At 49.3% G+C, this 26,746-nt stretch overlaps 7 protein-coding genes and 1 non-coding gene across 8 annotated transcripts; 3 read left to right on the top strand and 5 right to left on the bottom strand.

The window, feature by feature from the left end:
- Positions 1-48: 48 nt before the first annotated feature.
- On the bottom strand, positions 49-2,060 carry GUITHDRAFT_156014 (hypothetical protein; the record flags this gene model as incomplete). Its single annotated transcript, XM_005820471.1, is given in 8 exon segments — positions 49-430; positions 634-720; positions 767-770; positions 787-828; positions 1,053-1,114; positions 1,485-1,529; positions 1,577-1,672; positions 1,731-2,060. Coding segments are annotated over 2 exon segments (378 nt in total), but the record flags the coding sequence as incomplete, so codon positions are not given.
- Positions 2,061-3,748: 1,688 nt separating this feature from the next.
- On the bottom strand, positions 3,749-7,622 carry GUITHDRAFT_156012 (hypothetical protein). The gene is made up of 3 exons (XM_005820470.1): positions 7,516-7,622; positions 4,072-4,771; positions 3,749-3,919 (listed from the first exon to the last, which is right to left on the bottom strand). Exons 1-2 carry the CDS (start codon positions 7,600-7,602, stop codon positions 4,310-4,312), a joined length of 549 nt encoding a protein of 182 aa, XP_005820527.1. The 5' UTR covers positions 7,603-7,622; the 3' UTR covers positions 3,749-3,919; positions 4,072-4,309.
- Positions 7,623-10,779: 3,157 nt separating this feature from the next.
- GUITHDRAFT_147857 (hypothetical protein) lies at positions 10,780-16,632 on the bottom strand (the record flags this gene model as incomplete). Its single annotated transcript, XM_005820469.1, has 25 exons — positions 10,780-11,004; positions 11,094-11,168; positions 11,256-11,303; positions 11,385-11,426; positions 11,467-11,521; positions 11,608-11,744; positions 11,846-11,924; positions 12,098-12,207; positions 12,286-12,315; positions 12,562-12,592; positions 12,638-12,761; positions 12,933-13,005; positions 13,141-13,231; positions 13,660-13,718; positions 13,780-13,876; positions 13,944-14,011; positions 14,033-14,125; positions 14,469-14,520; positions 14,725-14,774; positions 14,842-14,889; positions 14,929-15,043; positions 15,087-15,155; positions 15,624-15,786; positions 15,876-15,962; positions 16,029-16,632. The coding sequence occupies 25 exons, from the start codon at positions 16,630-16,632 to the stop codon at positions 10,780-10,782; spliced, it is 2,625 nt and encodes an 874-aa protein (XP_005820526.1).
- A 133-nt stretch (positions 16,633-16,765) lies between these two features.
- GUITHDRAFT_166438 (hypothetical protein) lies at positions 16,766-19,146 on the top strand (the record flags this gene model as incomplete). Its single annotated transcript, XM_005820468.1, has 14 exons — positions 16,766-16,803; positions 17,416-17,488; positions 17,535-17,603; positions 17,653-17,686; positions 17,733-17,795; positions 17,910-17,961; positions 18,085-18,208; positions 18,348-18,399; positions 18,455-18,490; positions 18,545-18,589; positions 18,642-18,742; positions 18,778-18,832; positions 18,972-19,029; positions 19,097-19,146. Exons 1-14 carry the CDS (start codon positions 16,782-16,784, stop codon positions 19,144-19,146), a joined length of 834 nt encoding a protein of 277 aa, XP_005820525.1. The 5' UTR covers positions 16,766-16,781.
- A 1,459-nt stretch (positions 19,147-20,605) lies between these two features.
- On the top strand, positions 20,606-21,244 carry GUITHDRAFT_59635 (hypothetical protein; the record flags this gene model as incomplete). The annotated part of the gene is made up of 1 exon (XM_005820467.1): positions 20,606-21,244. A coding segment is annotated over one exon (639 nt), but the record flags the coding sequence as incomplete, so codon positions are not given.
- A 348-nt stretch (positions 21,245-21,592) lies between these two features.
- Positions 21,593-22,402, top strand: GUITHDRAFT_81295 (hypothetical protein; the record flags this gene model as incomplete). Its single annotated transcript, XM_005820466.1, has 1 exon — positions 21,593-22,402. A coding segment is annotated over one exon (810 nt), but the record flags the coding sequence as incomplete, so codon positions are not given.
- Positions 22,403-25,396: 2,994 nt separating this feature from the next.
- Positions 25,397-26,137, bottom strand: GUITHDRAFT_120286 (hypothetical protein; the record flags this gene model as incomplete). Its single annotated transcript, XM_005820465.1, has 4 exons — positions 25,397-25,435; positions 25,483-25,839; positions 25,888-26,064; positions 26,114-26,137. The coding sequence occupies 4 exons, from the start codon at positions 26,135-26,137 to the stop codon at positions 25,397-25,399; spliced, it is 597 nt and encodes a 198-aa protein (XP_005820522.1).
- Positions 26,138-26,664: 527 nt separating this feature from the next.
- On the bottom strand, positions 26,665-26,737 carry GUITHDRAFT_t111. Its single transcript has one exon. It is a non-coding gene; the product is annotated as a tRNA-Thr (tRNA).
- Positions 26,738-26,746: the final 9 nt, after the last annotated feature.

The following is a 26,746-nucleotide window of genomic DNA, read 5'->3' as shown; positions in this document are numbered from 1 at the left end:
CCTACGTACCATAGGTGGCTTGCCCCTGTGCCGCGCCTGCCCCCTCACCTGCCCCCATCGGACTAGGTCGACTCGCTTCCCCTTCTTGCCGTCCATAGCATGTGTTGCACCTCCAGCAGTTGCTTGATTGCTGCTGTCTTGATGCTTTCCCATTCCGTGTCATCCACCCTTAGCCTCCTGAAATTCTCATGCCATTCCTTCTCCATGATCGATCCTTTCACTCCTGCTATGAATGTCGCTTGTTCAACATCATGGTCAGGGAGCAGAGCTGTGATTTCTGCTCGTAGAGCGGCATATTTCTCTTCTTTTTCCTGAAATTTCTTCTTCAGGCATTCCAGGCTTGTTTGTTCGACTCCGTCATATTCCGATGTCCTTGCGAATTCAATGATGACGATGCGTTTGATGTTTGTAAAGTAGCAGCAACCGTCTGGTATCCATTGTCCTTCTTGGTGCATTGAAGTCCCCATCGCTTCCATCACGATGCGCATTGGAGTTTCCCACCATGAATTGACCTGTACCCTTTGTTTCCTCCAACTCTGCTGCAGTCTTACCTTGATCTTCTTCATGACTTGATTGTGTGCTTGTTGGATCATTGCTTGAAACTGCCGACATGCCAGCTGAATATGCCCCCAGGTTTCTTCTCGGTCTGGACAGTGGGGGCAGCATGGTGAGTTAGTCTTCCCCCATTGAAAGAGCTTCTTCCTCGTCGGTACTGAGAAGGTGATTGCTTGAATTGCTGTTCGTGTGAATGAACCTTGGCATACTCTAAACGCCTTCGCGAGTAGGTTTCTGCCCACATGTACTTCAAGCATGAATTTCTCCGTCAAGGTGAGGTCTCCCGCTCGAATCCTCGCAGTCATTGCCTGTTGTCGAATTATATAGTCCCACTTCTTCAATCTATCCATTCCTGATGTAGGACTGTCTTCTCCTGCGATGGTGAACTCCATTGCGCTGTCATAAATCGCTTTCTCCCATCCCGAGGCAAATGTTTGTTTTGCTTGTTTGGCCATCTCCTTTGCCTGTTGGATGTGTCGGTCAGATTCTTTTGCTAATTGAAGTCGGATCTTGATTCCTCTCCCCTCGAGTTTCTTCATGCAAGTGAGTAATCGATCATGTAGGTCCTCCAGCAGTTCATCTTCGTATCGCATGGTATCAATGCGTAATGTATTCGTGATGAAGCGGTGAAAGCGGGTGGACTGATACATGATTGTGACTTGATTTCCCCTCTTGATTTGTATCCCTTCCTCGAGGATATGTTGGAACAGTAAGCCAATTGCAATTGTATTCGCTCGAATGATGCTGCATTTCCCATTGATTTTTATCCCTCCTCCTGCTGCCGTCGCTTGTTGCTGGAGAACATACCCTATTCGCATGGTTCTATTTTTTCTGCTCTGTGTGACGTCTCCTTCAATAGCTGCTGTGAAATGCCTTCCGCCTTGGTGATCGCTGCGCGGCTGGATCTGACCCCTTCGTTGGTTACACATCTCCTCATACGTTGGGAGGATGTTGTCATGAAGCTGAGCTCTGAGGTATGTTGGGAATGTGTGCTTGACGAGTATCCATAGCTCCTCTAACGTTTTCATCAGGCAACGATTCCCTGTTCCCCAAAAGTTTGCTGCGTATGCTATCTGAGCGCCTTTCGGGATCCGGCTGATAATTTCGAAGCCTTCTGGTATCTCATCAATGTTATTCTTCCATCCTATCAGAATGACATGTATTGTGTTTTGCAGGATGTGCTCGCGAAATCTCTGTTGTTTATCTATCCAAACCACCACTCGTTGCAGTTCCTTTGCTCTCTTGTTGCTCAGAGCCTGGGGATGTGTGTGTAGTGTCGGCCAGTTACGAAATGTACTGATGTCACAATCTGTGATCTCTGCTAGGTGTTGTAAAAACTCGTATGCCAATGGTTGTGTTGTTTCTTGGCGAACCTCTGATACTACCTCTTCGAGTTGTTGCCACCATGCTGTAGCTTCTGTTTCGCCGTCGTCCAACATATTGACTATTTCCAGCAACAGATGAATACTTTGATTGCATTCTCTTCGGTTATTCCCGTCTTCTTCTTCCTTTGTTGCAGATGTGAAGGGAGCCGAGTCCAGCGACGCTTCCACCCATTCTATTGGTGGGTCCGAGGTTGTGTTTACTCCTGTGTGGGGCGGCTCAAAGATAGCGATGTCTCCATGAACTTTGAAAGGTATGCGCCCTGAAGTGTAGCAAAATCTTTCTCGCTGATTCTTGTCGTCTCCATAGTAAGTAGCGTCATGTTGGAGGAGCTCCCTCAAAATCTCCCGGGTATGAGCCCTCCTATTTGTTTCCTCTCTCCCTTGGTCCGGTCTGGCTAGTTTCGTGGGTGGCAGGAGCTCGTGTGGGCTAGCCTCCCTTTTTCCTTTCCTTCTCTTGTTTGAGGGCTTCCCTTCCTCTCTGGCTGGCCTTCTTCTCTTCCCTGTTCCTGCCTGCTCTTGACCGAGTTTTGCCCAGATGACTGTGACGTTCACTTGCAGATATCGTGCAAGGATTTCTTCTGCCTGTTCCCGTTGCTTTGGGAATGGCCAGAGTCGAATGGGTAGGTGCAGGGAGATGCCTTCGGTATCTGGAACAGGTAAGATACTTGTTAGGTAGTAATAGCCTACTTGGGGTAATTTTCTCCATGCCTTAGCAAAGCTCTCCCAGCCTGCCTTATTGCTTCTTCCGGGTCAAGTCCAGCACGATGACGTTGGCCCCTACAGCGATGAAGCCTTTCTGACCTAAGCCTTTGTGGACTTGCTGGCCTGGCGCCCCAGCGACCAGCATGCCTGCCAGCGGCTGGAGTTGGACCGCTGCAAGGGACTGGCGCAGCAGCTGATAGCGATAGACGGCAGCTATCTCAGCCGTTGTCATGCCGCCCAAGGTTAGCAGGTGAGTCAGCTCTGCCAAGCTGCCCCCTTTGCCCCAGGGTACTCTCTTGGCTCGAATCTTGAAAGATCGATCGTGCACGATGCTCACATGTACAGCTGTGAACTTGCGACCATCGATCGCGAAGTCCTCTCTTCCCTGCCAGAGCTTCTCCGCTTGTGCATTGCGGAGGAAGGAAACAGTCACCGGGATCTCCTCAGCACTCGCTATCTCGGGTCTATACGGAGCTTTCCACATGATTGCTTTACTCTCTTGCACTGAGTCTACGATCAGTCCGATCTCTTCAAATTTCTTCTTCAGCTTCTCTTCATGGTTGACATACACCGAGGAGATGCCCAGGAGAGTCATGGAGATGAAGGAAGTCACCTCGTTGCCTGCTGAGGCGGTGTATGTCTCGACCTTCTCTTTCTTGGCTTCTTCAATCTGCTGCATAAACCACTCTCTGGATGCGTCACTCCATCCAGTCATCGCTTCTTGTAGAAGCTCACGTCGTGCCTGCTGACATGTCGAGCGGATGGCTTCTGCGATAGCGTCGGGGGTGCATCCCTCCACAGCCTTGCAAGCCTGGGCTGTCCTGCTGTTCGGATAACGCTTCGCGAAGCTCTTCACCCTCTCGACGAGATCAGCTTCGAGGACAGAGGCATCCACAAGTCCACTCTGCGTGTATTGGCATGATCTCCGATACAGCAGGTTGCGAACATTTTCATCATACTGAAGAACCATACTTAGAAAGCTATTTGAAGTATACAAACCTCTCGCTTGCAGCTTCCTTGGCGCCCTGGCGGCTTCCCCTACACCTGACGAGGAGCCATGCTGCCGAAAATAACGGCCCTAAACCCTAAACCCTATTATTATTATTATTATTATGTGAGTTTATTAGAATGCTAGAATGTTGCTCGGCCTCGTTGTGGGCTTATGCAATTTGATCCTAGTCTAAAGAGGCGCTCGAGCACTGGGAGTACACGGCCTACAATGCGAACCCTGCTTCTGAGGCGTCTTTCTACTCTCTACTTCTTCTGTCTTCTCTTGGCTTCCTCAGCCTCAGTCAGGAGAGTTGCCTCTCCTCACCTTGGCCTTCGGTCGCCACCTACTCTACCTCCATTCAGCTTCCTCAGCCTCAGTCAGAAGAGTTGCCTCTCCTCACCTTGGCCTTCGGTCGCCACCTACTCCTCCTCCATTCAGCTTCCTCAGCCTCAGTCAGAAGAGTTGCCTCTCCTCACCTTGGCCTTCGGTCGCCACCTACTCTACCTCCATTCAGCTTCCTCAGCCTCAGTCAGAAGAGTTGCCTCTCCTCACCTTGGCCTTCGGTCGCCACCTACTCCTCCTCCATTCAGCTTCCTCAGCCTCAGTCAGGAGAGTTGCCTCTCCTCACCTTGGCCTTCGGTCGCCTCCTACCTTCTCTCCTTACCTTGAGCTCAGCTCAAGCTCGGTACGGGCTCGCCCCGTCTTCTTCCTCGCCCTCGCCTTGCTCTTCCTCCATGTCTTCCTCTTCTTCGTCATCTTCCCTCATCTCCACCCGCAGTCGGTCCTTCTTGTCCACCTTCAGCGAGCAGGCCAGCACATGCATCTCTGCGAATTTACTCAGTGCTATGAACAGGAAGCTAAGAGATCGACGCTCTATGTCGTCGCTCTCCGCCTCCTGCTCAAGCTCAGCAGCTGCCGTTGCCCGTGGCGAGAACGCGCTGCCCCTCCTTGCCTTCTTGCTCTCTCCTTGCACGCGAGTCCAGCGCTTGCTCTGCAGCCACTTCCCCAGCTTCTCCTTGAGAACGTTGCGCCCGACTCCCTGCTCCTCTGGCGTCTTCGCCCACTCTCCCAGCGACATGAACTCCAGGCTCCCCGGAGAGTAGAACGTGTCGTGGAGGTTGCCAACGGCCTTGTCCAGGAGAAGCTGCATCTTCGATGACTGCTGACAGCTCGCTGACGAGCTGCATGTCCTCTTGGCTTGACGGAGATGCTGCCTCCATTGTGATCCTCTCCAGGTCTGTAAACTCCAGCCACTCTCCCTCGCTCTCCTCCTGTCGCTGCGCTGCGTCGCTGGTGCCCCGCTGACCAGCCGCCTCAGGCTCCTTGTCGAAGCCGACTGCTTCGAGCTTGGTTGCTGCGCCTTCGAGATAGAAGGGCAGCTCCTTCATCATGAGTCGAGCATCCTCCGTGGAGCCGAGGAGGATGCATAGCTTGGACCCGTTCCAGGACTTGGTGTTCAAATCCTCCTCCATGTCGATGCCTTCAACGTTGATCTCGAGCCTGTTAGCGATCTCCAACAGGACTCTCTTGACTCTTGCGATGGACGTGTTGCCGCCGTTGCACAGCCCCTCCATCTCCTTCCTCGTGAAGCGACCAGATGCCGCCGTCGACTTGATGATGATCTTGATCTTCTTGCCGTCCTTGCCGCCTGCCTTCTTCTGCATCCTTGATGCCTTCTTCAACTTATTTCTGGACACAAAGCGATCGGCTGTCAACTCGACTGCGAGCGCCTCTCTGATCTTCGGGTCCTCGCTGAACAGAGTCAGGTGTACTCGAGTCCCTCCATCGCTTCGCTCTCTCGGAAAGCTCGAAATGCTGTATCGTTCGCCTCTGGGCAGCTCGAGGAGACGATCCACTCCACCTCCCTCTGTCTCCAGATGACGTTGGCCCCTACAGCGACGAAGCCTTTCTGACCTAAGCCTTTGTGGACTTGCTGTCCTGGCGCCCCAGCGACCAGCATGCCTGCCAGCGGCTGGAGTTGGACCGCTGCAAGGGACTGGCGCAGCAGCTGATAGCGATAGACGGCAGCTATTTCTGCTGTTGTCATGCCGCCCAAGGTTAGCAGGTGAGTCAGCTCTGCCAAGCTGCCCCCTTTGCCCCAGGGTACTCTCTTGGCTCGAATCTTGAAAGATCGATCGTGCACGATGCTCACATGTACAGCTGTGAACTTGCGACCATCGATCGCGAAGTCCTCTCTTCCCTGCCAGAGCTTCTCCGCTTGTCACTGTGCATTGCGGAGGAAGGAAACAGTCACCGGGATCTCCTCAGCACTCGCTATCTCGGGTCTATACGGAGCCTTCCACATGATTGCTTTACTCTCTTGCACTGAGTCTACGATCAGTCCGATCTCTTCGAATTTCTTCTTCAGCTTCTCTTCATGGTTGACATACACCGAGGAGATGCCCAGGAGAGTCATGGAGATGAAGGGAGTCACCTCGTTGCCTGCTGAGGCGGTGTATGTCTCGACCTTCTCCTTCTTGGCTTCTTCAATCTGCTGCATAAACCACTCTCTGGATGCGTCACTCCATCCAGTCATCGCTTCTTGAAGAGTCGGAAGCTCACGTCGTGCCTGCTGACATGTCGAGCGGATGGCTTCTGCGATAGCGTCGGGGGTGCATCCCTCCACAGCCTTGCAAGCCTGGGCTGTCCTGCTGTTCGGATAACGCTTCGCGAAGCTCTTCACTCTCTCGACGAGATCAGCTTCGAGGACAGAGGCATCCACAAGTCCACTCTGCGTGTATTGGCATGATCTCCGATACAGCAGGTTGCGAACATTTTCATCATACTGAAGAACCATACTTACAAAGCTATTTGACGTATACAAACCTCTTGCTTGCAGCTTCCATGGCGCCCTGGCGGCTTCCCCTACACTGACGAGGAGCCATGCTGCCGAAAATAACGGCGCCTGCCGAAAATAACGGCGCCTCTAAACCCTAAACCCTAAACCCTAAACCCTAAACCCTAAACCCTAAACCCTAAACCCTATTATTATTATTATTATTATTATTATTATTATGTGAGTTTATTAGAATGCTAGAATGTTGCTCGGCCTCGTTGTGGGCTTATGCAATTTGATCCTAGTCTAAAGAGGCGCTCGAGCACTGGGAGTACACGGCCTACAATGCAAACCCTGCTTCTGAGGCGTCTTTCTACTCTCTACTTCTGCTGTCTTCTCTTGGCTTCCTCAGCCTCAGTCAGGAGAGTTGCCTCTCCTCACCTTGGCCTTCGGTCGCCACCTACTCTACCTCCATTCAGCTTCCTCAGCCTCAGTCAGAAGAGTTGCCTCTCCTCACCTTGGCCTTCGGTCGCCACCTACGGAGTCCTCCTCCATTCAGCTTCCTCAGCCTCAGTCAGGAGAGTTGCCTCTCCTCACCTTGGCCTTCGGTCGCCTCCACCTTCTCTCCTTACCTTGAGCTCAGCTCAAGCTCGGTACGGGCTCGCCCCGTCTTCTTCCTCGCCCTCGCCTTGCTCTTCCTCCATGTCTTCCTCTTCTTCGTCATCTTCCCTCATCTCCACCCGCAGTCGGTCCTTCTTGTCCACCTTCAGCGAGCAGGCCAGCACATGCATCTCTGCGAATTTACTCAGTGCTATGAACAGGAAGCTAAGAGATCGACGCTCTATGTCGTCGCTCTCCGCCTCCTGCTCAAGCTCAGCAGCTGCCGTTGCCCGTGGCGAGAACGCGCTGCCCCTCCTTGCCTTCTTGCTCTCTCCTTGCACGCGAGTCCAGCGCTTGCTCTGCAGCCACTTCCCCAGCTTCTCCTTGAGAACGTTGCGCCCAACTCCCTGCTCCTCTGGCATCTTCGCCCACTCTCCCAGCGACATGAACTCCAGGCTCCCCGGAGAGTAGAACGTGTCGTGGAGGTTGCCAACGGCCTTGTCCAGGACCAGCTTGATCGGCTCGCTCGTCCCTGCCTCGTTCAAAGAAGCTGCATCTTCGATGACTGCTGACAGCTCGCTGACGAGCTGCATGTCCTCTTGGCTTGACGGAGATGCTGCCTCCATTGTGATCCTCTCCAGGTCTGTAAACTCCAGCCACTCTCCCTCGCTCTCCTCCTGTCGCTGCGCCCCTAAACTTAGTAAACCCTAGAGTACACGGCCTAAAAATACTAACCGGGCCTATTATTATTATTATTATTTGAGTTTATTAGACTCTTAGTCGAGAATTTCATAGCTAAGAACTATTGCTCTTTGCTCATCTTTCGCCTAATGATCTGTCTAAAGGGGTTCCCAACCTTGGGAGGTTGGCCCATTGTCCTATAGGCCCCTTGGGCCTGGGTGCTTCCGTATTAGATATTTTCAGTGACGATGTCAACCGGGCCTAAACCCTACACCGTAATACCCTAAACCCCACAAAATAATCCCCACAACCTACCCCACAACCTAAACCCAACAACCTAAACCCTCCCTGAAATGATGAGTTGTTTGTCGGCAATGCTACATTAGCAATGCAACGTTCATCACATATCGTGTTTCTGCTTATCCATTTGCTCAGTGGGACTTGTTTATCATCATCACCACCACCAACTCCTCCTCCTCATCATCCTCCTCCCCCACCACAAGCATCATCAAATTTATCGTCATGTTTTCCTGAGGTTGTCATCCTAGAGCCAAGGCAACTTCAACGATTCAAATTGAGCAACGCGGTACGACTGCGTGCTTCTGTCATACATGCGAATTGTTCTTCACAATCATTCAATCCCGGTTCATGGGCGTTGTCTTTGTCCCTCGATGACGAAGACAGTTTGATTCATGAAGGCCTCGAACTGGACGGGCTACTTCCATCGTTGCATCCTGGACCCCACTCTCTCACTGTTTCCTTGGTCGATGTAGAACAACATGGTGTGGCTATTGGGCCAAGAGCACGTGTCACAGTCTTTGTGGGCGAATACATGGAGCCAGAAGTTGAAATTATTCATCCACGTGCACAAATCATTCAAAGGGATGCACAATCCGAGTCCATGGCCATACAAGTTCGTGCTAGGAACAAGGCAAAAAATATCATGCTTTTCATGGTATGGTTTGATGGAATAGCACTGCATGGAGATCAGTCCATCGTAGTAGACAGAGATCTCTGGGAATGGCATAGGAACATTTCTGGGTTGAATGACGGCCTGCACACGATGGATGTACATCTTGTTGACAATGCGGGTGAGATTATTTCCAAAGATCGCAGATATTTTCAAATGCTCACCACTGATCCATTGCAATCAAACCAAGGTTATAGATTATTTCCTAGTGGGTGCATTTACATGGTCTTTAGGATTCACTTTCGCTGAGGATCACGATGGTTGCTGTACAGCTTTGCCGCAGGGCAAGCAATTTATTGCGGAAAACATACCAGAGGGTGTGAAAGAATTTTCACGCACCGAGAATTATGCAGATGAGGTAACAATTCTCAAGATCGCAGTCTCTTTTATCTGATAGATGCTTCCCTAACTGCAAGATCGATATGCAATCGGTTCTGAACAGCTTCTGTAACTTGTACGAGGAAATGTTGAGCTCGCAACCCGCAACTGTCTCGAGAAATCGATTTCTCGTGCTAGAAGTCGGATCAATCCCTCTTGGAAACAGACTGCAGGTAGACTGATGCAGCTCAGATTGAAAGTGATTTGTAATGCAGTTTGTGGCGAGTGGAGCCTTAATTGCATTACTGACTCACAGGGTGCTACTGATTGAGATGGGAGATCTTTCAATGCATTTCAAAGAATCAGCACAGATTGAAAGGTAATCGATCCGTCTGTCTGTTTGTTTTCTCAAGAATTCTTGACAGTTGTCGCTGGAACTACAACACAATGACAAATATATCACATATAATCGCTGATTCTGTACACGAGAACACCGAAGGGATACTTCAGTGTTTGACGCACGATATCTCTTGCTCAAGCAGCCTTTCGTTCTCATCGCTGAAAACAAAAGCTGCTGTTCCGATGGCATGGGTTGAGCTGCTGACTTGCTCTGACCTGTCCAATTGGCTGCTTGATGCAAGCGTCATCACGATGCAGGTGACAATCCGAGAATCCTTTCTGTTACTAATCTCTTTTCAGAGCAATCAGAATCTGGTCCCTTTTCTTTATTCTAACCCTTATCATCGTAGTTTCTTGGTGGCTACTTTTGGACAGGTCTGGTGCTTGCTGGAATTCAAAACCCTTATCGGATTCCCAGGACGCTATTGGATCAATTCTGAGATTCTTGATGGTGCCAGCCCCGCACGTTAGGGCTCGTCTTGATCAAATACTTGCTTCTGCTTCTTTTTTGGGGGCCCCCCCCCCCCCCCCCCCTCCCCCCAGGGTGCATTCACAAGGTGACTCCGTGTAGGCTCGTTCCTCATAGGCCTGCAACTGCGTAGGCGATACGGCACCGCTTCTGATCGCTGTGCATACAAAATTTCAGTTCAAAGCGAGGAAGGTTTACGAAGGTGAAGCAGCCCTTTGATGCCATTCTGAATTGTGATGGCTATTCTTTACAGGGAGAAGACATTTTCTCACTACTCTGACACCTCAGAAGCTCTTCTTCTAGAGTGTGCGGCATCCATTGCAAGGTCAAACATCCTCTTGTCCAACGTCCTGTCCCCTCGCTGCCTCGCCTTACGACTTGCAGGCACGCGCGTGGACCCAAGATGTTCTATGTGAGCACAGACACGCCCGAGGAGGTTGGAGAGCTGGTCAGTGAGCGACTTGGATGGAGAAACATCCTGGATAAGGGAGAAGCCTTTTATTCAGACTCTGTCGGACAGGTTCGTGAAGGAGAAATGGAGGGTAAGAGGAGCTTTGATGAGAAAGTTCTAGGGAGTACAAGATCGACGTTTAGTGCATGAGATGCTTGCTGGAGGGGTTGGAGACTATCGGACAAGTGATGCTGCTGGGCTGCGAGCAGTACTGGACATGTGGATGCTCGCGTCTTCCGATGACCTCGTGCGTTTTCCATAACCTCTCCTCTTGTTCATGTGATTTAGGTGATCACTCCTTCCTCTACTTATGGCATGATGGGCGCCGCTCTTAACGGCAAGTCGAACTCTTCGTTCGACTTCAGGCGATCGGGCCCCGTCTATCCTTCAAAATATGGAAAGTGTGTACGCGCCATCTCGAAGCAAGTAGGCGACATGATCACGCAATCGACATGACTGACTTAACTCCTCCAGCCCGTCTGTCATTCCTGGCTTCGCATTCGCCGAGCTTCCTGCTTCAATCCAGCCATGCTCGCTCCTGAGTTTGACATGATCTGTCCCGAGTGCACTCTGTGATACTGTTTGGCCGGAGGTCCGTCTCTCATCAAGTCGCAGGTGGTCTTGTCCTTGCGATGGCGCAAACCCGTGTGCCTCCCATACGGACAAGGATAACGCGCTGGAAGCTCCGCGATACACTGAGCACCTTCCTCTTTGACGAGTCAGTCGGCTGAAGGCTCTTGTCATGATCTCCCCTGCCCTCCTGCCATCGCCCGTCTCACGCTGGAGCTCTAGAAACCTGGCATGCTACTGTCTCTCTGTAGAGGCTCCACCGCAATCTCTCGTCGAGATCTCGAGAGATGCTCTCTGCTTCCTGCGCCGCAGTCATGCACAGCAGAGCTTGTGGTGTGTAGACCTTGACAAAGGCTTCCTGAAAGCGAGGAACCGACTGTGTGCCCACCTGAATCATGAAATCTGCCGCAGAGACAGCAAAGAGCTCCATGTCAGTCTGCAAGGGTTGTGAGTCAAGAGCAACGTGATAAGTATGAAGGTTGACAGATGGAGTGCAAGTGAGGAAACGACAATTCACCAGAGCAAGAATGGTGAATGCTGATCCTTCTGCCGTGGTTGCCTGTGTGATGTCACTCATTACAGTCAATCCGTTCATCAACCTCAAGCGAAAGCAGGTGAGGGGCTTCTTGCTCGACGATTGGCATTCCGAGCCTCCTTTTAGCCGATGAGTGAAGCACCATGAATGATCGATGAAGCGAGGAAAAAGTATTCACTCTAGGAAACAAGGACAAAAAGGAAACCTGAGGTTCTCGTTTGCATAGGGCTCTTCAAATAGCCTTGCTCGGAACTGATGAGCATCCAAGATTTTCAATGAACGCGCAATCTCTTCTTCTTTTCTTCGCGGATCTTTCTCAGCCTCTTCAATGCTGTTCAGGATCTACTTGATGGTCAGACATTGAACCAAAAACTCAACAAGCAGCGAAATCAAAATGAGATGAGTGAGCGAAGTCGACAAATCCATTGACAAGAGTAAACTACCTTATCCAACTTGTTGACGGCTCGAGTAATGATAGTCTTGTGCTCGGTAACGATAGCAGGCATTGGCTTCCTGATAAGCCTGCATGGGAGGCGATTGGAAAACAAAACAGCGATTGCCAGTAACCTCCATCGACCGGAAGCCACGAAAAACACTTCCTATCGAAACACAGTTACACGATAGGATGAAGCGACTACACTAGATCTCACCATGCATACTCTTCCCTGTGATGTGATCGTGTCGCCCTTGCTCACCTGCAAGTTCTTAGTTCTCTTCTTCCAACACAATTTTGTCCTGCCTTCCTTGGAGCTTGTAAAACACGCCCAAGCTTTTCCAGCACAGAGCTTTCAAAGGATTCAGGATCCTACAGAAAGAAGGTAGAGGAGTCGCACGATGGAAATTCAAGTTGCAGGCGCTTGAGGATGGGGCGGATGAGTTCAACCTGTTCCCTGACACGTGCATGCGCGCATTTCTAGTAAAAATGTCAGACACAAAAATGCCGGAGATATCTCTGTGCCTGCAAACACAATTCCAGGTCCTGCAAGCTCGTTCAAATATGAGAAGAGTACGCTCAAAGCAGTGTGGATATGCCTGACTGTGAAGAACAAGCAGGGCCACAGCGCTGGAGGAAGAGACAGTAATTGTGCAGCAGGAGGCTTGTGCTCGAACAGCCTGATCATACAATCAAGAAAGCTTTGCTCTTGCTCGGAATTGTAACCTGCATGTCTCCATCCATGACAAAGTCGCTTCTGGAATGAGTTTCAAGATATGGAGCAAATGCATCAATCTAATACCTCCCCTTCTTCAGAGTCAGCGATGTTGTCTCGTGACACTTCGAGCACTGAGTTCCCATGAGCTCTTCAATATCTTCCTGCTTCTGCTCCTCCCGATGCGGCTCGTGTGAGACCAGCACTTCTCCTGCAGGCTGTTGGCTCCCACCACAAGTTTCTCGGCCTCACCCCACAGAAGGAAAAAAAGCCTTCGATTCCCTCGATGTCCTTGGCGTGAAATGCATGTGCCAGGTGGAGCCCAGCGAAATCGAACGGCTGAAATAAATGAGCAGAAACCCCGACAGGCTGTGCAAGTTACCTTTGCAAATTTCGTATAGGACGTACGTGGGAAATTGTTGAAAGAAGGAGCAGCGAGACAAGACCTCAAGAACCTGAGAATTCCAACACGTTCAGGATCAAACGAACCAAGTGAAGGGTGCATGAAAAAAAGCAAGAGGCGCCGTCACTCAACAGATAGATCAAGGGAACTGAAAGAAAGTGACTGAAGAGCAAAGAGGAAAACAAACCTTGTTAATTGAGTCTCTCCTTTTCACTGGTGATGAACAAATCTTCTTCAGTTGAACGATCTCGCAGACGCAAGACACTGCGAAGCACCACCTGGAAAGAAGCTGTGAGTACAGATAGAGTGGGGCAAAAAACAATCAAAATGTCAACTGGTTGAAACTCAATTGCAGAACGAGACAGGAGAACAAAAGAAATACGATTCTCCAAAAGGTCTTAACCTCGTTTTTGCTGCATTTCTTTCCCGTTGACGAAGCTGACTATTTGTCTCATCTTCATCATCTTCTGCAAAGTATTTGACCCTTGCACATCAAAACGTTATCTTGAAACCAATCATTTTGTGCAAAGACATACTGAAATATGTTTTTCTCTTTCTTGGCGCTCTCTTCCCCTCTGGCCACCAACTCTGACAATTTGTTGTAACATTCTATACTCTGAGCAAAATCTCCATTGCGTCTGAGGGAAAACAAAATTGTGAGGAAAACAACTCAGGAATGACTGTTCATGGAAGAGAAGTAGGATACCTGCAAGCAAGTGCTTTGCTCCTCAAGGCCTTGATATGTTCAGGGTTAAGCCGCAGCACCTGACCGCATTTAACTCGATCTTGCTTCTCAAACATCTCAGCAGAGCTGTGAACCCCTGACCTCATCCAAGACTACGATGGCCTCTGTGTATCGCTTTCCCTTGAAGAGATTCAGCCCGGCATTGAACAGCAGGTTCACGTTGTCGTCATTGTTCGTTCTGTTCGCCAACACAGTCTCCTTCCTCCCTTCAAGCGCATCCAAATAGCACTGCTGACGTCAGTTACCTCTCATCTCTGTCTCCTGACAAGCACCTGAGCTGCTCGAATTGGCTCGCCGATTTTGTCGAGTACGCCTAAGGAAAGTTCATCTGCACCTGCCATGCAATCTCTAACTTGCCTCCGATCTGCATAAAAGCTTCGTGCTTGATCTCAGGTCGCAATGGTTTTCTAGCCTCACAGATAGCAGCCTTGCACATAGAACAAAGTCAGAATCAGATGGTAAGGCGATGCTTAAGAATGAAATTTGTCTCCTGCAAAGAAAACGGCAATGACACAGCATTGAGCATAAGTGCAAAAAGTTTCAAGGATCCCATTTTTGTTGTGATCGAAGACAATACAAGAAAAGGAGTGGTCCTTCCAGTCTAGTGTGATACGGTGATGAAGAAAGTTGTGATGGATTATATGTATTGAGGAGCTCAATTACAATTGCTTCTATTGCAGGTTGAGCTTACAAAGAGTGTTGTTGTTTTGTTTGTGAATTCAAAAAACTGCTGATGTGTGGAAGAGTTTGGTGGTGACAAAGGGGTAGACCTTTCGGAACATTCCCAAAGTCTGGGCGATCCCGTCGGAATCTTGGCGTTTGCTGTGATATTCAAGGAACATAGAAAGTACATCAAAACACATGGTAAGTGTGAAAAACAAATGAAGAGACATTGCAAACAAGATACAAGAAACAAGCAATGCTAAAACGAGGGACTTTAAAGGCAAGAGATTGGTCATGACGTAACATACAAAGCGAACACGGGATCATTGGAGTAAGAATGCCGCAGGGATGAAAATGTCAAACCTCAGCTTCAAGCCTTCCTTGAAGTAGTAGATCGAATTTTTCCCCAAACACTGTAGACACTGGTAGGCCGTAGGGCTGTTAGGAATACGCAACAGCAATGAGACGTTTCCTTTTGACCTTCCTTGCTCGTCCTTGACACTCTTCAGCATCTTCGACTATTGCGACCTGCAGGGAGTTAGCAGCAACTGCTGCGCTACTCTCAACCTTCATGTGGTCTTCAAGCGCCTCTCTGACATCATGTATCATCGTCAAGGATGGCAAAATTGCTACGTTCGCACCCTTTGAAAATCTTTTTTCTAGCGATGAGATTCTTGGGCACCTATTTCCAAGTAAGCATGATCCTGCAACTTTTTGTCCGAGACCAGCACGTCCAGCCGCTGCTCCATGCGACTGTCTTCCCACCTCCGTGAAGCTGGCAATTTTTGAGGGATCTGTAGATAGAAAAGTGGGGAAAAGCAGGACACAATAATGGATTTAGGGTTTAGGTTCACAACATGAGATGCATATGAAAATGAGATGGAGTGGAATATTGTTGTATACAACACCGTCAGGATACAACAAATATCATCGTCAGTTTCTTTGCAGAGTGGAAATTGGAGGTTTCCTTGCACGATGATGCCTCATGCCTTATCGGTTCCAGTGCAGAAGCTGGTCGCCGATGTGCAAGCAGAGCCTGTTTCTCCATACTTCCTGGAAGCGGGTTGAGAGTGACACAAGGAGAAACCGCACAGAGCAACCAGGGGGAGCATGGGCAAATTTGAAGTACAAAGAGGATCTAAGTCAACGAACAAGAATCAGATTCAAGCATAAAAAGACGCTAGTTCACCGTCGTGTTCGTTGTTGGGTAGGCTTGCTGCTGCGACCAGTCACGCATGTGACATGAACAGGATATGGTTCACCTGGTTTCTTCTACTTCACTTTCCATGGTGTTATTCTTCTTAAGGGATGCTACAAGCTCCAACTTTCCCATGCAAGACATGCCCTTGCTTTCGAACATTGCAAACGGGTCGTAATCAGCGAGTGATCGAAGATCATGCCATATGCTCCGATCCAGAAGATCATCTGCTGTTTGATCAGGTTGTTGCAAGACAAGCTAGTGAAACGCAAAATGAAAAACAAAAAAGCATATCAAATGTAGGAGCACAACGTACCATTGATATTGATAAGAACGGCAGATATGGCTTGTTCTGTGCTCGCAGCAACGTACCCACACTCAACGAAGATGTGGTTGGTACTTCCTGTATAAGACAGAGATGAATCAAAAAATTCTTGCTTTGGGTGAGCATGACATGAGTTGAGCTCACCATCAGATTGTAACTCAAAGTGAAAACTTTCATTGAAGGTGAAGACGGGATTGATCCATGACGCCTTAATTCGCATTTTCATGGTTTGCTGCTTCTCTCCTACTCCTACCCTCACGTAAACATGCGACACAGTTGTCGGACCTCTGGGAGGGGCAGGTAATTCACGCAGACGCTTGACGTTCAAATACAAGATAGAACAATCTGATCCAAGAGGTAGATTGTTGCTGGAACGCTTGAAGAAATTGTTGTTCTCCCCAACGATTTGTTTCAAAGGGTTTAAGGCATCTTCCATACGCATCTCAAAGGGCAAAGAGACAGAAACGACAACACCATCTATCGAATGCTTGCCCTTTCCTTCCTGTTGCTTCAGTGCTCTTTGAGTTCCTTCAGGCCGTCGAAATCGAATCGAACCATTCCGACCACTTCTCGCTATCGTAACCTCTTGGACTTCTCCTGCTATCGATTGGAAGTAGGATCGTATCTGCTCTAATGCAAGCCTGCCACCGCCATATCCGACGTGTTGGGTGACTTGACTGCCATCGGAACTGCCGGGAGGGAGGAAGAGGAGGAGGAGGAGGGGCTGGGGTGCTTTCATCCCCTCCATGACTCTATCAATCAAACTGTTCGCCTTGACCCAAAAAAAGAAGGCACTGCGAGACATCGACGGGGGGTGGGGTCATAATTACGCATCCACCGGTCCTAGATATGGTGATGAACGAGGGGGTAGGGTCAAAAACGAGAGAAGCACTCGGGATGGCAGACGCCGACCTCACAGGCAAGGAGTGAGAGAATGGGGATGATGAGATGAGAGCGGCGTGATGACGATGATCAAGAAGATGAAAACTAAACAGAACGAGCGATGATAACCAGAATCGCATAAGATAGTGATAGGGTTGGAATAGAGAAAATGAAAAGCAAGGAGATCAGAACGCACAGCAAGAGATAGTTTTCTTGATGAAAGAACAGTGATCACATCACATATTATTTCACCGTATTCCACTCCTTGTCGTCATTTGATTTCAAATTTGTTCTCACAACTCTCTCACTCGGATCTTCGGACTCTGATTTCCTCCGAAGAGAACTCACGCACGTGTAAAAACTTTTGTGTTATGCTCCATCCATTTCAGTTTGCTCCCTTATTGCCATACGCGACCATAGGTAGTTCTCACTAAGAAAGAGACAGCGAGAAATTATGATCGCGGCAGGAGCCATTCAGTGAAAGGGAAGTAAAAGCAGAGGAAGGGGCCAAGGCAAACATATTTCCCTTGTACTCTTGAAAAACATCACGATGTACAGCATTGTCCATCCATCAACATATTGCTTTCTATGTTTGACTTGTAAAAAACGGTGTATTGAGTGATTTGTTTGGATAACTTGGTCACCTCAGTCGAAGAAGCTCGGTTGAAGCGGATGCGTCGCCCTGATCTTGTGCTGCCCCAAGGGCTTGCTATGCTTGAAAAGTTGTACATTCCTTGCCTAATGACCTTGAGCTGACCGTTCTGAAAGACAACGAGCAAGTTTGGGCAATAGTCAATGGGAAATACGAGAGCAAGTTTTTATGGCTGCTCTGGACCTGTCAGTATTTCAACTAAACCGAAAGAAGGGGCTGACTGATCATTCATAGACATAAATTCGAAATTGCAAGGAAACAATTCGAAGTAGTTGTCTGCCTTTCGTCTCATTCACTTACAAGCCCTATTTCAGCTTCTGGAACAAAGATTTCCCACCAGTCTGCGTGTGCGTGCACTGGAAGGAATGATCTTCGAGGTATGTACTGTTTTAATTTCAAAAGCGAACTTCTTGCAAGAACAATATTTTGAATTCCATAAGTCGTTCTCTGAAAAGAGGCTTCATTTTCAAAGCCTTTACATTTTTTCTTAGGCACAGGCACATCACAGCGGATTGACATCAGAACAATCCTCTAAGTTGGCAGGTCTGTTTGCATCTGGTGTTTTGATGCTGTCAGTGCTGTTTTGTTTGCTTGTGATTAGGATTTCTCAGATTTTTTCAATTGATTGCGATCACTTTTTTTGGTTCAAATGATTGGATTCAACAGGAAGGGCAATGGAAATTTACACAGAAATCGTACTAGCTTTATGTCATGAGCTTAATGTTGTTTGTGCTTACACCTCGCAAAGCTTGATGAAGATCCTTTCAACGTATTCGCGAGGAAGCGGAAGGTAGTCTTCATCTGGGCTATCTTCATATAAGTCTACTCCGCAGATTGCACTTCACCGTGGACAAGGAACTGCCGAAGCCATCGCGTTGGCGATCGGGTTTGTCTTATTGATATTTTTCCTTGGTTCACAATTTTTTCAGGCAGCTCAATGCGTATCTAGAAATGTATCCAACTGACGCTGAAGCCTGGAAGGTGCAACATGTTTCATGGCTTGTTCGTTAGATGGCCTCCTGTAACCTTGGTACAGGAGCTTGCCGACGTCTATCTTGAAATGCAGCAGCTGGTCAACCCCGTGCCTTGATCATGGAAAAGCGATCGATCTGAAGTTCACATGCAGGAGAATGCCAGAAAGGCACTAGAAGAGGTTCTTATCCTTGCGCCAGTGAGTTATTGATGCGATGAAATAACAAACTGACGAGGGGATGTATTGACAGATGTCCTACTTGTCGCACCTCAAGCTAGCCGAAGTGCTTTACACTCTAGAGGAACACCATCTTGCTCGCAGTTATTATGCGCAGTCTTTGGAACTCAAAAGGTAATTCTATTTTGGCATCATCCTTTCCGGTAAAGCTCTCTCAGTATGGACAATTCAAGAGCCGCTCTCGGTATGATCCTCTGCACAACGGTGAGCAACGCGATTGCAGGTAGCCGGCTGCTGATAGGCATCTCAATCCCAGGCGATCCATAACAAGGGAAAGGGAAAGAGCGACGATTCGAACGTGCAGGAGCCACAGCAATGCTCCTGTTCGTCTAAAATTATGCAGGTGAAGCTGATGGAGATTGCTCGAGATCATCTCGTCGCCAGCTACGAATGCTGTCCAGGTGAGCTTCAATTCCCATTGATTTCCTTCTAACTCATTGATCCCTTCACTTTCATTCTGATGTGCAGGCGCTTCCAAAGGCCCGGAGCTTCGAGCGGTGCAAGCCTGGCTCACTTGAAGCCCCCGCGGCAGGCTGTCACTAACTAGAAACTAGCCGGACTAGACAGCGACTTGGGGTCACAGCGAGTCAAATAGATTTTTTATTGACTGAAAAAGAAGGGCAAACCGGAGCAAACAAAGGAGGGGGAGGATAAAGCCTACAAACCCGCCTCAATAAAATACTAGGGGCCCCGGTCCCGGACTGTGCTAAAATGATCCGATTAAAAATGGTGCCGGCGTGTCATGAAATGGGTGACATAGAAGGGGTTAGGACAAGAACTACGAAATGGGTCCTAGGAATTCCTTAGGAGGCACCGCCCTGGGTTTCAGTTGGGGCCATGGGCACATTTTGTGTCAATAGGTGAGTCCTGGTGAAGTCTTATCAGCCCTAGGACCTCCTAGGCCCCCTCGTTGAACTCTTTCTTGCTTCCTCCCCTCTGGTTTCCTTACCACCGTCCCTCCTGCGAAGCAACAGGTCACACCTCCTGCACCCTCCTCGTCCCTGCCCTCTCCTCGTCCCTCCTCGTCCCTGCCCTCTCCTCGTCCCTCCTCGTCCCTGCCCTCTCCTCGTCCCTCCTCGTCCCTGCCCTCTCCTCGTCCCTCCTCGTCCCTGCCCTCTCCTCGTCCCTCCTCGTCCCTGCCCTCTCCTGCACCCTCCTCGTCCCTGCCCTCTCCTCGTCCCTCCTCGTCCCTGCCCTCCCCTGCACCCTCCTCGTCCCTGCCCTCTCCTCGTCCCTCCTCGTCCCTGCCCTCTCCTCGTCCCTCCTCGTCCCTGCCCTCTCCTCGTCCCTCCTCGTCTTCACCCTTCCGGCGCCTCCCTCTTTACATTTCGTCCCTGATTGCGCTATCACAGCTATCAAATGACCAAGGATAGTTTCTTTGTTGCGCTGTTAGCGTTGCAGATGACTGCTCCATTTCTTGCCAGTATGGGCATGAGCACTGCAGCCAACGAGAAAATCTCTCATCAATCCATTCAAGCTGTTTACCGGAATCCTTCCTTTGGTCCTGAAACAATAGTTTCGTTGACAGGTCAGAGAAGGTATTCAGCATCGGACTATTGCCAAGGTTCTGTCCTTTACAACGAGTACTGGTACCAAACTTTGGATTTGGAAGCATCTGCAGATGGAGACCTTATCACCCAACAGAATGGAACTTTGAGCCTTCCTTCCTTGTGGTACATTGCGCCTGAGACAGCAGATACTCTCCAAGTCATCGCAGACCATACTTGGTCAACCCTCGGAATTGTTGTGGAAAATGGAAATATGTTCTATACGAGCAACTATTGGAGGGGCGTCGTCAAGGATCCTTTGAACCCTCCCGTTGCTGGAGGTAGAGTTGATCTTGCTCATTCAGCACTGTACACTGCAAATGGAGAGTATGATGTAAGTTATACAAACAGCAGAATTCTTTTGCAAACCCCTTGGGATACCTGCAGCACGTCGCAATGTTCTGCAGGGAATTATCTGCTGGGATCGACATGCCTTCCGTGTAACGCCGGGAACTTCTCAAGATTTTCAGGGCAGAGTTTCTGCTCCTCGTGCAGTGCAGGGACATATTCCACGAGTGGACAATCAAGTTGCAAGACTTGTGCAACAGGCTCCTACTCACGTGGCGGATCTTCGTCGTGTATGTCTTGTCCTCCTGGCAAGAAGCCTGATTGGTCTTGGTCGCGATGTGAGTCATGCCCTGGAGGCCAGTACCTGCCCAGTTGGTCGACAACTTGTGAAAGTTGCGGCGCAGGCAGGTACTCCTCATCGGGAGCTACTGTGTGCCTGACCTGCCCAGCTGGCACATTCTGGCCATATGAGGGAACCGGATGCCTGGCCTGCGATTATGGCACTTGGTCGCTAGCAGGGAGCTCTAGCTGTCAAGGATGCTCATCAGCCAGTTTCTCAAATCTTAAACCGTTGACTTGCAGCTGCCCTCCTGGAAACTCGTGGAGCATCGGGTCCACCAGCTGCACACCCTGTGCTGCAGGTAAATATTCCAACGGCACAGCTCCGTGCGAATATTGTCCTCCAGGACAATATTCACCAAACACATCCTCAACAAACTGCAGCGTGTGCGGAAATGGCACTTACTCTACTTGGTATGGTTCGACTCACTGCCAGACTTGTGCAAATAGCTCGCTGGAAGGGGCTACCTCATGTGATTCGACGGAACTATCGATAGACGATGTTTCAGGCTCTACTGCAAACACTCTGCTCGGCCTGCTTTCTCTTTGTGCAATTTTTCCAGCCTGCTATTTTGCCAAGAAGGCTAAGCAAACAGCGACAGGAAAAGTGATGGACGAGCATCTGAAAGGGAAGGTGGTGACGCAAAAGAATGCAGATGAAGAAGCTAGAATTGATTACAAGGTGAGCTCGAAAACAGCGAAAGCAGCGCCCAACAAACCGAAACAAGCCTTCATCAAGGTCGATACTGAGCCTAGTGACGACAGAAATATCGATCGGCTCCCTTTCGATATGTTTGAAATCGATAGGTCTTATTTTGAAGAAGGAAAGTTCAAAACCGTACGACGAGCGCAGTACAAAGACGATAGAGCGGTTGTTGCTGCAATCGTGAAACATCGGAGCGAAAAGTCAACACAACATTCATTACACAATGAGGTTCCCATGTACTCGGAGCTCGGAAAACATCCCAACGTTCTCGAATTCTACGGCATGACCATTGACGAAAATGGAGAGCTGTGTATGGTCATGGAATTTGCCCAAAGAGGATCCCTGAGAGGCCTTCTGTTGAAAATATCACTGGAGGGCTACAAGGTGGATGATCTTGTTTTGGTCTCAGCAGCAAAGCAAGTAAGCCAAGCCATGGCTTTCATAGCCAGGCGCGGACTCGTTCATCGCAACCTATCGGCACGGAATGTTTTTGTGTTTCAATTCGATCTTCAGGACCCCAGCCAAGTTCTGGTCAAGGTGGCTGACTTGTCAAACATGGCAGTGGAGTCGGATATGGAAGACGCGTCTGATGACTTCGGTTCCAACCAGGAATGGAACGTATGGATGGCTCCGGAGATGATCTCGAAAAGACTCTTCAGTGAGAAATCAGACGTGTGGGCATTTGGCGTTACCATGTGGGAGATGTGGTCATATGGCGAGCTGCCATACTCAGGCACGTCAGCTGACATACCCAGCATGATCATCAATGGCAACATCCTTCCACAGCCAAGTCAATGCCCTGGCATCATCTATGTCATCATGCAGGATTGTTGGCAATCATCGACCAGCAAGAGGCCATCCTTTCAAAAACTCGAAGAGAAACTGAAACAAGTCGAGCAACACGCCCAAGAGCAGATGCGGAAACTTTCTTCCTCGTCTGAGCAGAACTGCGTCACTGAAGAACACCAAGTGCAGAAGAAAGAAGCCGAGCCCAAGCCCCAGGACAAGCCCCAAGACAAGCCCCAGGACAAGCCCCAGGACAAGCCCCAGGACAAGCCCCAGGACAAGCCCCAGGACAAGCCTCAGGACAAGCCCCAGGACAAGCCCCAGGACAAGCCCCAGGACAAGCCCCAGGACAAGCCCCAGGACAAGCCCCAGGACAAGCCCCAGGACAAGCCCCAAGACAAGCCCCAGGACAAGCCCCAGGACAAGCCCCAGGACAAGCCCCAGGACAAGCCCCAGGACAAGCCCCAGGACAAGCCCCAGGACAAGCCCCAAGACAAGCCCCAGGATAAGCCCCAAGACAAGCCACAAGACAAGCCCCAGGAGGAGCCCCAGGAGGAGCCCAAACAGGAGGAGCCCCAGGAAAAGTCCAAGAAGCTCAAGTCCAAGAAGAAGCCTAAACCCCAGGACAAGCCTGCCGAAGCTAAGCCTTCGAGAACTGCTCGAAAGGACAAGAAACGTGCTGCTGATGATACCGAAGTTGTCACCAGACAAGAAAGTGATTCAAAGGCAAGCAAGCAAGAAAAGAAGGCAAAGAAAGCTTCGCAAAAGTCGAAGAAGGAGAAAGACCTTAAGAACTCTTCAGGTAAGAATGCTGAACAGAAAGCAGACAAGGATGATATAACGAAAAAGAAAAAAGGCAAGAAGGCAAGGGCGATGAATGAAGTCGCCACAACGCCTGCAGACTCATCAGTTGCGCAAGTCGAATCGGCAAAAGCCACAAGGAGAAGACGGTCGAATCGAACGGTGGTTTATGTCCAGATCACAAAGGAAAACTTAGAAGCATCGACAATGGAGGAGACTGAACCTGCTCTGTCTGCGGGAGAGCTTGCGATGAACGAAGCAGACAGGAAAGCGCAGGCTTTGAGGCACAAGCTTGATGCAATACAGAAGAAGAAAGAGGAAGAAGCAGCGAAGGCTCTTCCCAACGCAAACACGACCATGGAAGAGAAACCATCGATCGCCGAGGAAGGACAGCCGCTGCAAGATGTTGGAAACAATCCTGACGAAGAATCCCAAGAAAAACCTTGTGGTGACTTGCCCGAGAGTGAGGCGAGTGGAAATGCAAATCCCACGAAAGTTGAGGCAAGTACGAGTTTGATTGACGAAAAAGCCGATGAGATTTCTCTCGAGAGCGAAAAGCAGAATGATGCCGATGCTGATGAGGGCGAAGTTAATGAATCTGAACAAGAATCAGACGAGGACTCCTTGCCTTCGGAGTTTTCCTTCGACGATGATGAGGATGATGAGGATGAGGACGACGACGACGAGGATGAGGACGACGACGACGAGGATGAGGACGACGACGACGACGACGACGACGACGACGACGACGACGACGACGACGACGACGACGACCAGGACCAGGACCAGGACCAGGACCAGGACCAGGACCAGGACCAGGACCAGGACCAGGACCAGGACCAGGACCAGGACCAAGACAATAGTGAGAACTACGCCAAGGCGGACACTGACGCCAAGAAAACGGATCTTGGTGCTTGTTCAAATCTGTCAAGGAATCTTTCTAACTGTGATGTAGATGCAAACACTGTTGGAGGCGATGTTCAACAACAGGAGGACACGCAAGTCAACAAGGCTGACCAGACCGACCTTGAGCTGAAGGCAGGGAGTGAGAGCAAGCAGTAGAAAGCTTGAGCTTAAATGTTGGCTTTCAAGGTCCGGGAGTCGATTTTAAAGTTGCAGTCTCAGACGAAGATAACCGCAGTAAACAACTGTGACAGACAACTTCAGTGCTGTCACTCAGTCAGTGAGGCAAACTTGCTGAGCCACAGTCAGTGACTGGTGACCGGCGTACGACTGATCCGCGCCGGGGACCGCCGCTGAGCACGCGGCTGAGTCACGCGGCAGCCGCACTGACTGATCGGACCCGGTACCCGGAGTTACCCGGCGGCACATGATTCACATGATACACATCACTTCACTGCGCTCAGGACAATCCCGTCACTTCTATCCCCTGTCACGAGTCGCGGGCCCGGGGGAATTGAATGGTCCGACTCTCCCGATCAGGGCCTGCGCGCAGTTAAGTAAAGGTATCAGTTAGTAAGTTCCTCGACTCTCCTGATGGTCCTCGTACTGATTTTTAAGCTAACTTTGAGCATCGCTTCTATGCTAGCAAGTTATGCACATGTTGTACCTCATCATCATGATTTATTCCGAAGTTCTCTGCTTCCTTCTTGTTTCTTCCTCTACAAATATAACCAGTGCAGATCGATACTTGTGTATGTTCACACATTGATTGACGCTGGGCAGAAACCCTGAGAAATGACATCTCATGTCATTTTCAGTTTCATCAGACAGTATCAAAAGAGCTACATAATACTCATAACTTACACAATATACAAAGATAGTTGTAAAATTTTGATTCGACAATGATGGAATAAACGGAGGTTACAACCCGACATGTCGCAATCTTCTCTCGCCACTGAAACTTTCAAATTGACTCCAAATAGAAAGGCTCAAAGGAGACATAGAACAAAAAATCCAAGCAACAAAGAATTTATCAACGCAGACTATCAGAATCAAGGAGGTATTGAGCATTTCTGGCGCGCAACCTCTCTGGGGCTGGTATAGATGGTTTGGAGTCACCCGTCATTGCAAGAGTGTTTTTGCTTGGTTGGAGACGGAAAAGCAAGTCGCAAAATAGAGCGATGGCAAGAGAAACTGCCTTAGATATTAGCTTCGAAAAGTCTTCCTTAGTTGGTGCTGTTGTGCATCGGATCTTGTGATACCTTTACTCGCTTGCAGCAACATTACACAAAACAAGAAGCAGCTTGGTTTTCACACACTTATTTTGCAAAATCGGGCATCGAACAATTATCGAACAAATGTTGAATCTTTGATTGAATCACATTTCATCATGCCAATTCAAGAAGACTTGGCGCTCTTCTTCTTTTTGCTCTTGGCCTGCAGTTCTTGTCAACAAATCAGTCAGCGAAAGCAGTGATGAATACCTTTTCTTCATCAGGAGAACCTTGGTCATCTGACATCTTTTCAGCTTCCTTCTTTTCAGATTGTTTCGAGGATTTTTTGGTTGCCTTCGACGATTTTTCAGATGATTCTTTTGTAGCCTTGGAAGCTTTCGTTGCAGAACTCTTTTTGGCAACCTTTGCTGAATCTCCATCTGCAGGGATTTCCTTCGATTTGGCTGCTTTCTTCTCTTTTTTGCTCGGCTGCGCACTCGCTTCTTCGGATTTAGTTCTGTTCTCCAGGAATTTCGTGTTGTTCCTTTGTACAAGGCGGATATGAGTTGCAATCCATTTGTTTTCCTTAACAAGCTCCTTTGCTTTCACTTTCACGATGTCACCTGTCTGTCGAACATCTACTTAGTTGTTTGGACCTCATAAAACATTACTTACAAACAACGATTTCACACCAGCTTTCTCCCTCAAAGATTTTGAAATGAAAATCTTTCCATCGGCGAAAGAATAATTCTTTCCAGAGTTTGTAATCACGCATACTTGGGGAGGATGGATGATTCCGTCATCATCATTCATCTTATTTTCGTCTCCTTCACCGCCCCTCAAGCACATGACCTGAAGCAGCATGCGTGAGTTACAGTGTTGTCGCGGTTTGCACTAATACCCTAGACTGGATATGTTGAACCATTGAAAAGCGTAGGAATTCACTTTTACCAAGCTTCACTGGCAATATGGAGTCTCCAGCAGTCATTCCAATCGAGGGGCCGATGTTGGACAATGACAAGCTCAGTCCACCAGGGACATCGTGGAAAAGAATTGCACTGACTGTCAGGACCGGAGTCGTATACAAAAGAAAGGAAGAGATCAAAGATATGGACATGAGGATATGAAAGGAAACGGTGAAGGTGCCGCGAGGCTCACTCGATCCACCCCTCTGCGCTCGGATTCCTCATGACCTCCTGAGGATATGCAGCGGCGCATGGCGTGCAGTATGGTATGCGGCTCTAGCGGACCCCAGTGAATCTCCGAGTGTCAGGGGAAAATCATATGGTAGGGTGGTGGTATGTTGTCTCCTTATACTGAGCTCACCTCGGCGAGACCCTTACGGCAGCAAGTTCTGCTTACTAGCTTCACCCCCTCACTCAAGGAGGCATTGAAACCTCCGGCACTCGCGGTCAAAAAGAATTCTCATGGTGGATTCTACAAAGAATCCATTGCCCACGACCAGAGTCGAACTGGCGACCTTTCGCTTACAAGGCGAACGCATTAACCACTTTGCTACGAGGGCGATGACAGC

Source organism: Guillardia theta (assembly GCF_000315625.1).
Source record: "Guillardia theta CCMP2712 unplaced genomic scaffold GUITHscaffold_176, whole genome shotgun sequence".
Classification (NCBI taxonomy): Eukaryota; class Cryptophyceae; order Pyrenomonadales; family Geminigeraceae; genus Guillardia; species Guillardia theta.
The sequence above is the reverse complement of the archived record's forward strand: the minus strand, read 5'-3'. Positions and strand labels throughout refer to the sequence as shown.